The 15,678-nt window shown below is 45.3% G+C and overlaps 1 protein-coding gene across 1 annotated transcript in view; it reads left to right on the top strand.

Moving 5' to 3' along the window:
• The window catches only part of LOC140203674 (uncharacterized), an 87,193-nt gene extending 85,946 nt beyond the window's left edge, over positions 1-1,247 (top strand). The window contains exon 12 of the mRNA XM_072269722.1: positions 988-1,247. Within this exon, the coding sequence (XP_072125823.1) occupies positions 988-994 (7 nt within the window). The 3' untranslated portion in view covers positions 995-1,247. The remainder of the gene's footprint in view (positions 1-987) is intronic.
• The last annotated feature ends 14,431 nt before the right edge of the window (positions 1,248-15,678 follow it).

The following is a 15,678-nucleotide window of genomic DNA, read 5'->3' as shown; positions in this document are numbered from 1 at the left end:
CTCAAGGCGAGTGAAGAGGACGGACGAGTACGGGAACGGTCGGCGGTTCCGGGATGGCAGATACCGGAATTCGACGGTTCGAAGGTTGTTGGAGGTTCGGAGGTCGTTTGTGGACGGATCGGGGAGGTGTGAGCTCCAACGACTTAATTTGGTGCACAAAACTGACAAATTTACTGAGTGGCACCTTTGTTTTTTTTTGTGTCCACTACCACACCACCTAAAAGAGTTATAAAGTGTAACTTAACTGTACATTGTGTATTGTCTGATATTTTACAGTGTGGGCTTGTATCGGGGTGCATTACGTAGCGTCTACGCAAACGTGAGTACACAGTTTGGTAGGGCCTACGGCAGTTCCCCTAGACGGACGTGAGTTGATCGAGCCGAGCGTTACATATCTATCTAGCTGGGGTGCCTGAGACTTTTGCACACAGCGCTGTATTTGTCAACATGGAGCGGAGAGCGAGCTTGTAAATCTGGCAGGAGCAAAGAATGTTGGGAATGGCGAGGGTGGAGCACCGCGGGAGGGGTGTGGGACAGGTGGCAGAGGAGGAGTGCCAGTGCACTTGGATGGCATGGTTGCAGACACACCCAGCCCTGAGACACCAGGCAAGGCCATTTGATTCCAAACAATTGGTTTATTGGTCATTACAGATGTCTCTCTGGTGCTTCCCACTCACTGCCTCTCCCTTCCCCTATTCCCAACCATGATCCCCCCTCTCCCAGTCCACAATAGAGACCCACATCAGAATCAGGTTGATCATCACTCACATACGTAACGAAATTTGTATTTTTTTTTTTTTGCAGCAGTACAGTGTAATCCATAAAATCACTACAGCACTGTGCAAAAGTCTTTGGCACGCTATTTATATATATGTTTGTGTGTGTGTGTGTCTGTCCCTAAGAATTTGGCACAGTACTGTACATACTTTGATAGAAAATTTTTCAAAGTTCCAAGTTCAAAGTAAACTTTCACTTTTCATCTTGCAGGCGGTAACAGCCCACGTTGGCAATGATCTGCAGAAAAACCGCTTCAGCCGTTTCTAGGAGATTCAACGCCTCTACAGTGCACTGATGCCCCTGTCCACTTACGCTCCAGCCTCTTCCGTCTTGGACGTGATACGACGCCGCTTAAATTTGAGAAGAAATCATTTTATAACTTACTAATCTACTGAGTGGAAATTTTAGTCCTTAACTTCCTACTTTTTGTAAATGTATCTGTTTCCAAAACGTATTAAATATATTTAAAGCTTGCAAACCACTGTAATGTTGCATCAGTTCTTTTGCCTCCCCAGTAGATAACGTGTTGATGATATTTTACCTGTATGGTTGAGGGAGGGAGAGATAGCGGTGGGAACATTGACACATAGAAACAAAGAAAATTTACAGCACAATACAGGCCCTTTGGCCCACAAAGCTGTGCCGAACATGTCCCTACCTTAGAAATTACCTAGGGTTACCCATAGCCCTTTATTTTTCTAAGCTCCATGTTCCTACCCAGGAGTCTCTTAAGAGACTGTTTTGTTTCCGCCTCCACCACCACCGCTGGCAGCCCATTCCACGCACTCACCACTCTGCATAGAAAAACTTACCCCTGACATCTCCTCTGTACCTACTTCCAAGCACCTTAAAACTATGTCCTCTCATGCTAGCCAGTTCAGCCCTGGGGAAAAGCCTCTGACTATCCACACAATCAATGCTTCTGATTATCTTGTACACCTCTATCAGCCACCTCTCATCCTCCGTCGCTCCAAGGAGAAAGGGCTGAATTCACTCAATCTATTCTCACAAGGCATGCTTCCCAATCCAGGCAACATCCTTGTAAATCTCCTCTGCACCCTTTCTATGGTTTCCACATCCTTCCTATAGTGAGGTGACCAGAACTGAGCGCAGTACTCCAAGTGGGGTCTGACCAGGGTCCTAAGGAGCTGCAACATTACATCTCGGCTCTTAAACTTAATCCCACAATTGATGAAGGCCAATGCACTGTATGCGTTCGTAACCATAGAGTCAACCTGCGTAGCAGCTTTGACTGTCCTATGGACTCAGACCCCAAGATCCCTCTGATCCTCCACACCGCCAAGAGTCATCATTAATACTATTTTCTGCCAACATATTTGACCTACCAAAATGAACCACCTCACACTTATCTGGGTTGAACGCCATCTGCTGTTTCTCAGCCCAGTTTTGCATCCTATCAATGTCCCACTTTAACCTCTGACAGCCATCCACACTGTCCACAACACACCCAACCTTTGTGTCATCAGCAAATTTACTAACCCACCCCTCCACTTCCTCATCCAGGTCATTTATAAAAAAATCACAAAGAGTAGGGGTCCTGGAACAGATCCCTGAGGCACACCACTGGTCACCGGCCTTCATGCAGAATATGACCGTCTACAACCAGTCTTTGCCTTCTGTGGGAAAGCCAGTTCTAGATCCACAAAGCAATGTCCCCTTGGATCCCATGCCTCCTTACTTTCTCAATAAGCCTTGCATGGGGTATCTTATCAAATGGCTTGCTAAGATCCATGTACACTACAACTATGGCTCTACCTTCTTCAATGTGCTTAGTCACATCCTCAAAAAATTCAATCAGGATGTAGGGCACGACCTGCCTTTGACAAAGCCATACTGACTATTTCTAATTATATTATGCCTCTCCAAATGTTCACAAATCCTGCCTCTCAGGGTCTTCTCCATCAACTTACCAACCACTGAAGTAAGACTCACTGGCCTATAATTTCCTGGGATATCTCTACTCCCTTTCTTGAATAAGGGAACAACATCCGCTACTCTCCAATCCTCCGGAGCCTCTCCTGGCCTCATTGATGATGCAAAGATAATTGCCAGAGGTTCAGCAATCTCCTCACTTGCTTCCCACAGTAGCCTGGGGTACATCCCGTCTGGTCCCGGTGACTTATTCAACTTGATGCTTTCCTAAAGCTCCAGCACATCCTCTTTCTTAATACCTACACTCTCAAGCTTTTCAGTCCACTGCAAGTCATCCCTACAATCGCCAAGATCCTTTTCCGCCAAGACTATATGGTCAGTAAAGAAACGAAATAAAAACAAGGGCCCAATCTTATTAAACAGACTGTTGCGCATTGTTGGAACTCACCGATAAGTCGATCGTTCAGCTGCGACTTCCACCGACCGTCGCTGCCCTTCGGACTCTCGCTCCACGTCCGGCGGTCTCCCAACATGTGTAGATGTAATCTAAGGCGGGGGGCGGGGGTTGTTGTCCCTGATGATGGAGACTGGTTCCCTGTCACATCGCTCTGGGTAGTTTTTTTCTGGATATCCGTTCTGACACGTGATGTCCGGCGCCGAGAGGAAAACTTCCAGGAGCTAACCTGGCAGGGGAGAGACGGTGATGAAGAGCTAAGATCAAGCGTTCTTTACCGGAACGCTCTGATCGCCGGTGGTCATTTCAGCACACAGAGAGCGTTGGCAGGGGAGCGGCCTCGGGCTGACACGGGGTGGAGTGTGGAGGGAATCGGCTCCGAAATCTGGCCCTTTCCCCCTGTGCAGCGGCGATGGAGGGAAGGATGGCTGGAGAGACGAACGCATCAGAGAAGAGGAAGGCTGGAGAGACCAGCGTTTCGATTCGTGGGGCTGGGGTCAAGAAGACGGTCAGACTGAGCGTTCGAGATTTGAAAGAAGGCAACGGTTTCAGTAGGGAGACCTTCATTTGCAAGGTGCTACCGGATTGCCGTGGCTTCAAGGTGGACGATCTTTACAGCGTCCGGGATTTCGCCGGTTACTACGACGTCACCTTCGGGCATGCCCCAGGGTGGCAGAAGTTACGTGACTGCTTCAGTGAGAAGGGGAGTGAGGCGCCGCTGTCGCTACTAAAAGCGCAGCCCCTCTACGCCGACGTAACGCAGCAAGAGAGAACGGTTCTGGTACAAATGTTCAACCCCTATGTACCGGTCGTTGGCATCCTCACATTCCCAGCGCATATGTGGAGAGCGTGGGCAAGTGTGAGAACGTCAACGACAGTCTGGGAGTATGGACAAGTAAAGGGCAGGTCAGGGTGAAGCTGAGGGTGGACACCAGCGGCTGTGTCATCCATCCATCCTCAGTGTTCGCAAAAGGAGGGAACCGGGGCTTCCTGGTTTATGCCGGGCAACCCAAGGTGTGCCGGAACTGCGGTAAGGCGGAGCACATCGCAGCCCAGTGTAAGGCTGTGCTGTGCAGAAACTGCAAGGTGGAGGGACACGGAGGCCAAGTCCTGCCACCTCTGCGGGCAGGCGGACCACCTGTACAGGGCCTGACCGAAACGGGCGGGCTCCTACGCACAGGTGGCCGGGAGAGATGATAACATCGGAAAGGCCCGGGATGAGGAAGAGGCACAAAGATCTTTCTTTCTTTTTAAATCTTTTTATTGAATTAGTACACAAAGAGTAAAATATATAGCAACCAATACATTGTTAGGATATAAATATAAAAGTAATATTAATACAAAAGAAAACAATACGAACAACGTATGTTAATTATAGAATAACAAGGTAATATAATTGCATACTAATTTTTCATAGATACCAACAGAACGAAAAAAACAGAAAGAAAACCTACCGTGCAACTAACCTAACAAAGCAAAGCAATAGGCTAACTGGGTATATACTGGGCTTTAAACAATTAAACAATCGCGTCCTCAAACCCGGCAGATAAAATCCACGAAGGGAATGTATACATGGTCAGAGAGAAAAAAATAGTCACATTAAATGGAAATATTGTTTAAATGATCTCCAGGTCTGTTCAAATTTAACTGAAGTATCATAAAGATTACTTCTGATTTTTTCCAAATTTAGACACAGTATCATTTGAGAGAACCAAAAAAAACGTAGTTGGGGCATTAACCTCCTTCCAATGTTGTAGAATACATCTTTTCACCATTAAAGTAAGAAATGCAGTCATTCTACGCGCTGAAGGAGGTAAATTATTAGAAGTTTTAGGTAATCCAAAGATAGCAGTAATAGGATGGGGAGAAATATCACTATTCAGAACCTTTGAGATAATATTAAAAATGTCTTTCCAAAAAGTTTCCAAAGTAGGACAAGACCAAAACATGTGGGTCAAGGAGGCTATCTCCCCATGACATCTATCACAAAGAGGGTTAATATGAGGGTAATAACGAGCTAATTTATCTTTAGAGATATGTGCTCTATGGACAACTTTAAATTGAATTAAAGAGTGTTTGGAACAGATAGAGGAGGTGTTAACAAGTTGTAAAATATAGGTCCAGTCCTCAGCCGGGTTAGTAAAACCAAATTCCCTTTCCCAGTCAGTCCTAATCTTGTCGAATGGAGCTTTCCTAAATGTCATGATAGTATTATAAATAGTAGCCGTTACCCCTTTCTGAAACGGGTTAAGGTTGATGATAGCCTCTAAAATATTTTGTGGGGGGTGGGGGTAAGGCCGGAAAGGAAGAGAGTATGGTATTTAGGAAATTTCCAACTTGCAAATATCTAAAAAAACATATGTTCTTGGTAAATTGTATTTATTAGATATTGTTCAAAAGATATAAGGGAGCCATCTGAAAATATGTAAGGGATGTAAGGGATAAATTTGTCCCGGTGAGGAAAGAGAAACAGATTAAATGGTGTAAAGACAGTAAGGTAGAAGGGCTGAAATGTGTGTACCTCAATGCAAGAAGCATCAGGAACAAAGGTGATGAACTGAGAGCTTGGATACATACATGGAATTATGATGTAGTGGCCATTACAGAGACTTGGCTGGCACCAGGGCAGGAATGGATTCTCAATATTCCTGGATTTCAGTGCTTTAAAAGGAATAGAGAGGGTGGAAAAAGGGGAGGAGGGGTGGCATTACTGCTCAGGGATACTATTACAGCTACAGAAATGGTGGGTAATGTAGCAGGATCCTCTTTTGAGTCAATATGGGTGGAAGTCAGGAACAGGAAGGGAGCAGTTACTCTACTGGGGTATTCTATAGGCCCCCTGGTAGCAGCAGAGATACAGAGGAGCAGATTGGTAGGCAGATTTTGGAAAGGTGCAAAAATAACAGGGTTGTTATCATGGGTGACTTTAACTTCCCTAATATTGATTGGCACCTGATTAGTTCCAAGGGTTTAGATGGGGCAGAGTTTGTTAAGTGTGTCCAGGATGGATTCCTGTCACACTATGTGGACAGGCCGACCAGGGGGAATGCCGTACTAGATCTAGTACTAGGTAATGAACCGGGTCAGATCACAGATCTCTCAGTGGGTGAGCATCTGGGGGGCAGTGACCACCGCTCCCTGGCCTTTATAATTATCATGGAAAAGGATAGAATCAAAGAGGACAGGAAAAATTTTAATTGGGGAAAGGCAAATTATGAGGCTATAAGGCTAGAACTTGCGGGTGTGAATTGGGATGATGTTTTTGCAGGGAAATGTACTATGGACATGTGGTCGATGTTTAGAGATCTCTTGCGGGATGTAAGGGATAATTTGTCTCGGTGAGGAAGATAAAGAATGGTAGGGTGAAGGAACTATGGGTGACAAGTGAGGTGGAAAATCTAGTCAGGAGGAAGAAGGCAGCATACCTGAGGTTTAGGAAGCAAGGATCAGATGGGTCTATTGAAGAATATAGGGAAGCAAGAAAGGAGCTTAAGAAGGGGCTGAGAAGAGCAAGAAGGGGGCATGAGAAGGCCTTGGCGAGTAGGGTAAAGGAAAACCCCAAGGCATTCTTCAATTATGTGAAGAAAAAAAGGACGACAGGAGTGAAGGTAGGACCGATTAGAGATAAAGGTGGGAAGATGTGCTTGGAGGCTGTGGAAGTGAGCGAGGTCCTCAATGAATGCTTCTCTTCGGTATTCACCAATGAGAGGGAACTTGATGATGGTGAAGACAATATGAGTGAGGTTGATGTTCTGGAGCATGCTGATATTAAGGGACAGGAGGTGTGGAGTTGTTAAAATACATTAGGACAGATAAGTCCCCGGGGCCTGATGGAATATTCCCCAGGCTGCTCCACGAGGTGAGAGAAGAGATTGTTGAGCCTCTGGCTAGGATCTTTATGTCCTCGTTGTCCACGGGAATGGTACCAGAGGATTGGAGGGAGGCGAATGTTGTTCCCTTGTTCAAAAAAGGTAGTAGGGATAGTCCAGGTAATTATAGACCAGTGAGCCTTACGTCTGTGGTGGGAAAGCTGTTGGAAAAGTTTCTTAGAGATAGGATCTATAGGCATTTAGAGAATCATGGTCTGATCAGGGACAGTCAGCATGGCTTTGTGAAGGGCAGATCGTGTCTAACAAGCCTGATAGAGTTCTTTGAGGAGGTGACCAGGCATATAGATGAGGGTAGTGCAGTGGATGTGATCTATATGGATTTTAGTAAGGCATTTGACAAGGTTCCACACGGTAGGCTTATTCAGAAAGTTAGAAGGCATGGGATCCAGGGAAGTTTGGCCAGGTGGATTCAGAATTGGCTTGCCTGCAGAAGGCAGAGGGTGGTGGTGGAGGGAGTACATTCAGATTGGAGGATTGTGACTAGTGGTGTCCCACAAGGATCTGTTCTGGGACCTCTACTTTTCGTGATTTTTATTAACGACCTGGATGTGGGGGTAGAAGGGTGGGTTGGCAAGTTTGCAGACGGCACAAAGGTTGGTGGTGCTGTAGATAGTGTAGAGGATTGTCAAAGATTGTAGAGAGACATTGATAGGATGCAGAAGTGGGCTGAGAAGTGGCAGATGGAGTTCAACCTGGAGAAGTGTGAGGTGGTACACCTTGGAAGGACAAACTCCAAGGCAGAGTACAAAGTAAATGGCAGGATACTTGGTAGTGTGGAGGAGCAGAGGGATCGCAGGGTACATGTCCACAGATCCTTGAAAGTTGCCTCACAGGTGGATAGGGTAGTTAAGAAAGCTTATGGGGTGTTAGCTTTCATAAGTCGAGGGATAGAGTTTAAGAGTCGCGATGTAATGATGCAGCTCTATAAAACTCTGGTTAGGCCTCACTTGGAGTATTGTGTCCAATTCTGGTCACCTCACTATAGGAAGGATGTGGAAGCATTGGAAAGGGTACAGAGGGGTTTTACCAGGATGCTGCCTGGTTTAGAAAGTATGCATTATGATCAGAGATTAAGGGAGCTAGGGCTTTACTCTTTGGAGAGAAGGAGGATGAGAGGAGACATGATAAGAGGTGTACAAGATAATAAGAGGAATAGATAGAGTGGATAGCCAGCGCCTCTTCCCCAGGGCACCACTGCTCAATACAAGAGGACATGGCTTTAAGTTAAGGGGTGGGAAGTTCAAGGGGGATATTAGAGGAAGGTTTTTTTACTCAGAGAGTGGTCGGTGCGTGGAATGCACTGCCTGAGTCAGTGGTGGAGGCAGATACACTAGTGAAGTTTAAGAGACTACCAGACAGGTATATGGAGGAATTTAAGGTGGGGGCTTATATGGGAGGCAGGGTTTGAGGGTCGGCACAACATTGTGGGCTGAAGGGCCTGTACTGTGCTGTACTATTCTATAAGTCGGAAAACCGTGATATACCATTAGTCTTCCATATTTGAAAGGCACGGTCTGTAGAGGAGGGGAGAAAAATATATTGCCAATAATAGGAATCGCTAGCACAAATTGATTAAGATCAAAAAATTTTCGGAATTGGAACCAGATATGTAAGGTATGCTTAACTATTGGGTTGCAAACCTGCTTATACCGTTTCAAATCAGAGGGAAGAGAAGCCAAGTGCATAGCCTTGAACAGAATGTAATTCCAATACTACCCATTTAGGAATGGATAGTGTATCTTGGTCAAGTAACCAAAATTTCATGTGTCGAATATTAATTGCCCAGTAATAAAATCTAAGGTTAGGTAGTGCCAAGCCTCCATCTGTCTTAGCTTTCTGTAGATGTATTCTACCCAACCTCGGGTTTATATTTTGCCAAATAAATGAAGAGATTTTAGAGTCTACTTTATCAAAAAAGGATTTTGGAACAAAAATTGGTAATGCCTGAAATATATATAAAAATTTTGGCAGAATAAACATCTTAACAGCATTAATACGACCAGTCAAAGTTAAATAAAGTGGAGACCATTTAAAGGAAAGTTGTGTGATATTGTCAATTGAGGGTAAATAATTAGCCTTAAATAAATCCTTACGTTTACAGGTAATTTTAATCCCAAGATATGAAAACTGATTATTAACCAATCTAAACGGCAGGTTCTGATATAAGGGAACTTGCTTATTAGTAGGGAAAAATTCACTCTTATTAAGATTTAATTTGTATCCTGAAAAAAGACTAAATTGGGCTAATAAATCTAGAGCTGCTGGGATAGATTTTTGAGGATTGGAAATATATCATCAGCGTAAAGTGATACTTTATGAGACTTTAACCCACGACTTATATCAATAATGTTAGGAGATTCTCGAATAGCAATTGCTAGTGGTTCTAATGCTGTATCAGCTAACAAAGGGCTAAGAGGACACCCTTGTCTGGTACCTCGAAATAGAGGGAAAAAAAGTGAGTTTTGAGTATTAGTACGAACTGACGCCATAGCTGTGTACATACATCTATTGATGCTTCTGGACACATCTTCAGTGATGTTCCTGGAATCATCGGGTGTTTCGGGTCTTTCAACATCATACAACCTCCTCCAGGTGACCCAGCCGGGGCTGATCAGACCCCAGCTTGTGTCCAGATGGCTAGCTACTTATGACTCCATGGCTCCCCTCTTTTGAGCTACAGCCATCTTGAGGCCCTCTCTGCCGTATCCGTGGTACTGCAGATGGCTCTTCTCTTCCTCTCTCCCTCGATGCCCAAAATGCTGAAGGCTAACTAAGGAACGGGCTACGAATCCCCTACAACCAACCTCCACTGGGAGACACCTCGCTCTCCATCCGGCCTGCTGACAGTTGCTGACCAGTCCTGCGTACTTGGAGAGCTTCCTTTCAAAGGCCTCTTCCAAGCTATCTTCCCATGGGACAGTCAGCTCCAGCAGCACCACTTGCTTAGTCAACTCAGACACTAGGACAATGTCAGGTCGCAGGATGGTGGCTGCGATATGGTTGGGGAACTTCAGCTGCCCTTCGAGGTCCACCAACAGCTGCCAGTCCCTTGCAGAGGTCAGAATGCCTGCAGATGGAGAATGGTATAACAATTTAATCCAGGTTATAAATTTCGGGCTGAAGTTAAACATTTCAAGCACCTTAAATAAGTAGGGCCATTCAACCCTGTCAAAGGCTTTTTCAGCGTCTAGGGAAGTGACGCATTCAGGATCGGTTTGTGACGGGGTATAGGCAGTATTTAGAAGTGTACGAATATTATAAAAGGAATAGCGATTCTTAATAAAACCCGTTTGATCTTCCGAAATAATATAAAGAAGTGCTTTTTTCTAGTCTATTTGCTAATAATTTAGCAAAAATCTTGGAGTCAACATTTAACAAGGATATTGGTCTATAAGATGCGCATTGAGCGGGGTCTTTATCCTTATTTAATAGTAAAGAGATCAATGCTCTATAAAAGGATTCTGGTAGTTTACCAAGTTTTAATGAGGCCTCCAGAACCCTGGATAACCAGGGGACTAATGAGGATGCAAAAGATTTTAAAAATTCTAGGGTAAACCCGTCAGGGACAGGAGCTATCCCCGAGTTCATAGAAAAAATAGCATTCTTAATCTTATCAGTAGTGAAGGAAGTTTCTAATATAGAACATATATCGTGTGATATCTTAGGGAAGTCTAGGTTATCTAAAAAGTCACACATATGTTTAGAATCTCATGGACATTCTGATTGATATAAGGAGGAATAAAAATCAAAGAAGAATTGATTAATCTCAGCTTGATCAAACGTCAGTTGATCTTTTTGATTATAAATCTGATTAATTTGAAGTTTAATAGAGTTAGTCTTCAACTGATTAGCCAACAGTTTACCAACTTTGTCACTATGTATATAAAATTCACTTCTTGCCTTCATTAATTGGTTTGCAATAGAGGACGAAAGTAATAAACTGTGTTCCATTTGAAGTTCAGTTCTTTGTTTATACAGCTTCTCAGAAGGAGCTGTAGCATATTTCTTATCTATTTCCTTAATCTTGTCCACAAGAGCAAGCTCTTCCTTCTTCAACCTTTTCCTCAAAGCAGCAGAGTACGAAATAATCTGGCCACGAATATAAGCTTTGAAGGAATCCCAAAGGGTGTTCACGGACATATCCTCTGTACTGTTAATTGTGGAAAGAAAGATCAATTTGTTCATTCATGAAGTTAACAAAATCCAAGTCCTGAAGCAACAGCGAATTAAAAAGCCATTGTCTATTGTTATGAGCTTTGGCCAATAATTTAATAGAAAGCTTAAGTGGAGTATGGTCCAAAATGGTTATAGAGTCATATTCGCATTTAACTACTGAAGAAATAAGACGAGAGTCAATAAAAAAAAATCAATTCTTGAGTAAGAGTGTTGAAGTGGCACAAAGATCAGCTGCTTCACCACCATTCAGGCTACATCCCAGCTGGAACATTACCTTCCTCTTCTCAGGACTCCAAACACATTCTGGCCAACCATTGCCTAATGGATCTCTGCTCAATGGGGCCCCTACTCAGGACTTTCTCCACCTGGAACGAGAGGACAGGGCTGCACTCCACCATAGCAGAACATCCTGCGTATGCCCAGAACATTCAGATAGAGCATCAAAGTCAAAGTCGAGCTCACTGTCTCACACACACAAGTACATGTATGAACACAGGAGCAATGAAACGCTTGCTGCAGCATCACAGACACGTGGCATCAGATGAGCTGTATTCACAAGAAAAACATCAATCATACAGTTTTTTACAAGGAAGCACAACTAGAACAAAATAAAGCTCAGATTGAGAGCAAAGTGCTCATAGTGTTGCTAAACCAAAGTGATTCTGGTTTTAACTAGTTGGGTCGATAACTGAATATTTTAAGGAAAGTAGTTGTTCTTGAACCTGATGGTGGGGGATTTAGGACCTAAGAGGGAAGGTGACTAAGGTATATAAAACTGTGGGACACAGAGATAGGGTGGTGTTAGTATTAGCATTAACTTCTGCAAAGGTAGATGTCAAGTCTTCACTTAGAACAGCAGTTTCCAACCTGGGGTCCACGGACCTCTCAATGGGAAGCCTCCATAGCATAAGAAAGGTTGGGAGCCCCTGACTTAGAACAGTCCACACAATGGCAATGTCTTCGGTTTCTCGTTGGACCAGTTCTTCCCCCTGTGGAGCTCTCAGTATTTGTTGTAAGCCACCCTCTCTTCGGTTCAGCCTGCTCTGTATGCTCCTCTACCTCCCTGGATTTTGATTTGGGAATTGCTTCTTTTATTGGTTTAGACTCGTTCTCGCTGCTCCTTCGATCACTCGCACACCTTTAAGTAACTCCCTGGCCTTTAGCATTATCATGGAAAAGGATAGGATCAGAGAGGACAGGAAAATTTTTAATTGGGGAAGGGCAAATTATGAGGCTATAAGGCTAGAACGTGGGTGTGATTTGGGATGATGTTTTTGCGGGGAAATATACTATGGACATCTGGTCGATGTTTAGAGATCTCTTGCAGGATGTTAGGGATAAATTTGTCCCGGTGAGGTAGATAAAGAATGGTAGGGTGAAGGAACCATGGGTGACGAGTGAGGTGGAAAATCTAGTCAGGTGGAAGAAGGTAGCATACATGAGGTTTAGGAAGCAAGGATCAGATGGGTCTATTGAGGAATATAGGGAAGCAAGAAAGGACCTTAAGAAGGGGCTGAGAAGAGCAAGAAGGGGGCCTGAGAAGGCCTTGGTGAGTAGGGTAAAGGAAAACCCCAAGGCATTCTTCAATTATGTGAAGAAAAAAAAGATAACAGGAGTGAAGGTAGGACCAATTAGAGATAAAGGTGTGAAGATGTGCCTGGAGGCTGTGGAAGTGAGCGAGATCTTCAATGAATACTTCTCTTCGGTATTCACCAATGAGAGGGAACTTGATGATGGTGAAGACAATATGAGTGAGGTTGATGTTCTGGAGCATGTTGATATTAAGGGAGAGGAGGTGTTGGAGTTGTTAAAATACATTAGGATGGATAAGTCCCCGGGGCCTGATGGAATATTCCCCAGGACACCCACGAGGCGAGAGAAGAGATTGCTGAGCCTCTGGCTAGGATCTTTATGTCCTCGTTGTCCACGGGAATGGTACCGGAGGATTGGAGGGAGGCGAATGTTGTCCCCTTGTTCAAAAAAGGTAGTAGGGATAGTCTGGGTAATTATAGACCAGTGAGCCTTACATCTGTGGTGGGAAAGCTGTTGGAAAAGATTCTCAGAGATAGGATCTATGGGCATTTAGAGAATCATGGTCTGATCAGGAACAGTCAGCATAGCTTTCTGAAGGGCAGATCGTGTCTAACAAGCCTGATAGAGTTATTTGAGGAGGTGACCAGGCATATAGATGAGGGTAGTGCAGCGGATGTGATCTATATGGATTTTAGTGAGGCATTTGACAAGGTTCCACACAGTAGGCTTATTCAGAAAGTCAGAAGGTATGGGATCCAGGGAAGTTTGGCCAGGTGGATTCAGAATTGGCTTGCCTGCAGAAGGCAGAGGGTGGTGGTGGAGGGAGTACATTCAGATTGGAGGATTGTGACTAGTGGTGTCCCACAAGGATCTGTCCTGGAACCTCTACTCTTCGTGATTTTTATTAACGACCTGGATGTGGGGGTAGAGGGTGGGTTGGCAAGTTTGCAGATGACACAAAGGTTGGTGGTGTTGTAGATAGTGTAGAGGATTGTCGAAGATTGCAGAGAGACATTGATAGAATGCAGAAGTGGGCTGAGAAGTGGCAGATGGAGTTCAACCCGGAGAAGTGTTAGATAGTACACTTTGGAAGGACAAACTCGAAGACAGAGTACAAAGTAAATGGCAGGATACTTGGTAGTGTGGAGGAGCAGAGGGATCTTGGGGTACATGCCCACAGATCCCAGAAAGTTGTCTCACAGGGAGAGGGGGAGATCCAAAATAATAGGAAAAGACAGGAGGGGGAGGGATGCAGCCAAGAGCTGGACAGTTGATTGGCAAAAGGGATATGAGAGGATCATGGGACAGGAGGCCCAGGGAGAAGGAAAGGGGGGAGGGGGAGAAACCCAGAGGATGGGCAAGGGGTATAGTCAGAGGGACAAAGGGAGCAAAAGGAGAGAGAGAGCGAGAAAGAATGTGTGTATATAAATAAATAATGGATGGGGTACGAGGGGGAGGTGGGGCATTAGCCGAAGTTAGAGAAGTCAATGTTCATGCCATTAGGCTGGAGGCTACCCAGACGGAATATAAGGCGTTGTTCCTCCAACCTGAGTGTGGCTTCATATTTACAGTAGAGGAGGCCGTGGATAGACATATCAGAATGGGAATGGGATGTGGAATTAAAATGTGTGGCCATTGGGAGATCCTGCTTTCTCTGGCGGACAGATAATCAACATGGTGCCCCAGGAGTGGATGGAATTGTTAATTTGGAAAAAGCATTAGAGCCAACGCCTGCCTTTATTGTTGATAATTTTATTGTTAATAAGTCTTAACTCTTGACCAAGGGTTGAGAGTAAATGAACGGTTTATTGTAAACATCTTTCATTTGTATATGAACAGAGAGTCAACGCATAATTTTATTGAAAATAACTTTATTGAATAAGGACTCAGAGTCAACGAATGTTTTTTTTCTTATATGCAAATAACTTTATTTTGTAACAATTCTGAATAAAGTATTTTTGGAAAAAAAAACTCTTTGCGGAAGCCATCGGGAGGGATGAGGGCATAAGAGGGGTGACGCTGCCAGGCAGTGGAGGGACCCAAGTAAAAACCCCCCTGTACATGGACGACGTCACCGTCTTCTGCTCTGATCCGAGGTCAGTTCGCAGGTTGATTGGCATCTGCGAACAGTTCGCGCTAGCGTCGGGGGCCAGGGTCAACCGCAGGAAGAGCGAAGCCATGCTCTTCGGCAACTGGCCCGACCGATCCAGCGTCCCCTTCACCATCAGGTCTGACCACATGAGGGTGTTGGGGATCTGGCTCGGAGGGGCCGAGGCGTGCAACAAGAACTGGCAGGAGCGGACTGCCGAGGTGAAACGGAAACTGGGACTGTGGGAAGGGCGCTCCCTGTCGATAACGGGCAAGAACCTGGTCATCAGGTGTGAGGTGCTCTCAGCGCTGCTGTACTTGGCGCAGATGTGGCCCGATCCCGCTCCCACAGCTCGGAAATCACCCGAGCTGTCTTCAGATTCGTCTGGGGATCCAAGATGGAGCGGGTGAGACGGACCGTCATGCACAAGTCCCTGGACAACGGGGGCAAGAACGTCCCCAATGTCGCCCTCACCCTGATGGCCAGCTTCGTATGTGGCTGCATCCGGTTGTGTGTAGAACCCAGGTATGTGGGCACCAAGTACCACTATGTGCCCAGGTTCTACCTGTCGCCCTGGCTACGAAGGATGGGTTGGCCCCACTCCCGCGCAACGCCCCAGTCAGCTGGTCGTTGCTGGCATACCTGTCCTACGTAGAAAAGTTTTTCCAGCAGAACGCCTTTGACCACAGGGCCATCAGGCAATGGTCGGCACGTAATGTCCTGCAGGCACTGCAGGAGAAGGACGGGATGGACACAGTGGTGTGGTTCCCTGAGCAGACCGTCCAGTTCATCTGGCAAAATGCCTCATCGCCAGATCTCACCAATAGGCACCAAGACCTCGCCTGGCTGGCGGTGAGAGGGGCCCT

Source organism: Mobula birostris, chromosome 10, assembly GCF_030028105.1.
Source record: "Mobula birostris isolate sMobBir1 chromosome 10, sMobBir1.hap1, whole genome shotgun sequence".
Classification (NCBI taxonomy): Eukaryota; Metazoa; Chordata; class Chondrichthyes; order Myliobatiformes; family Myliobatidae; genus Mobula; species Mobula birostris.
Note: the sequence above shows the minus strand (reverse complement) of the source record. Positions and strands in the feature narration are given on the sequence as shown.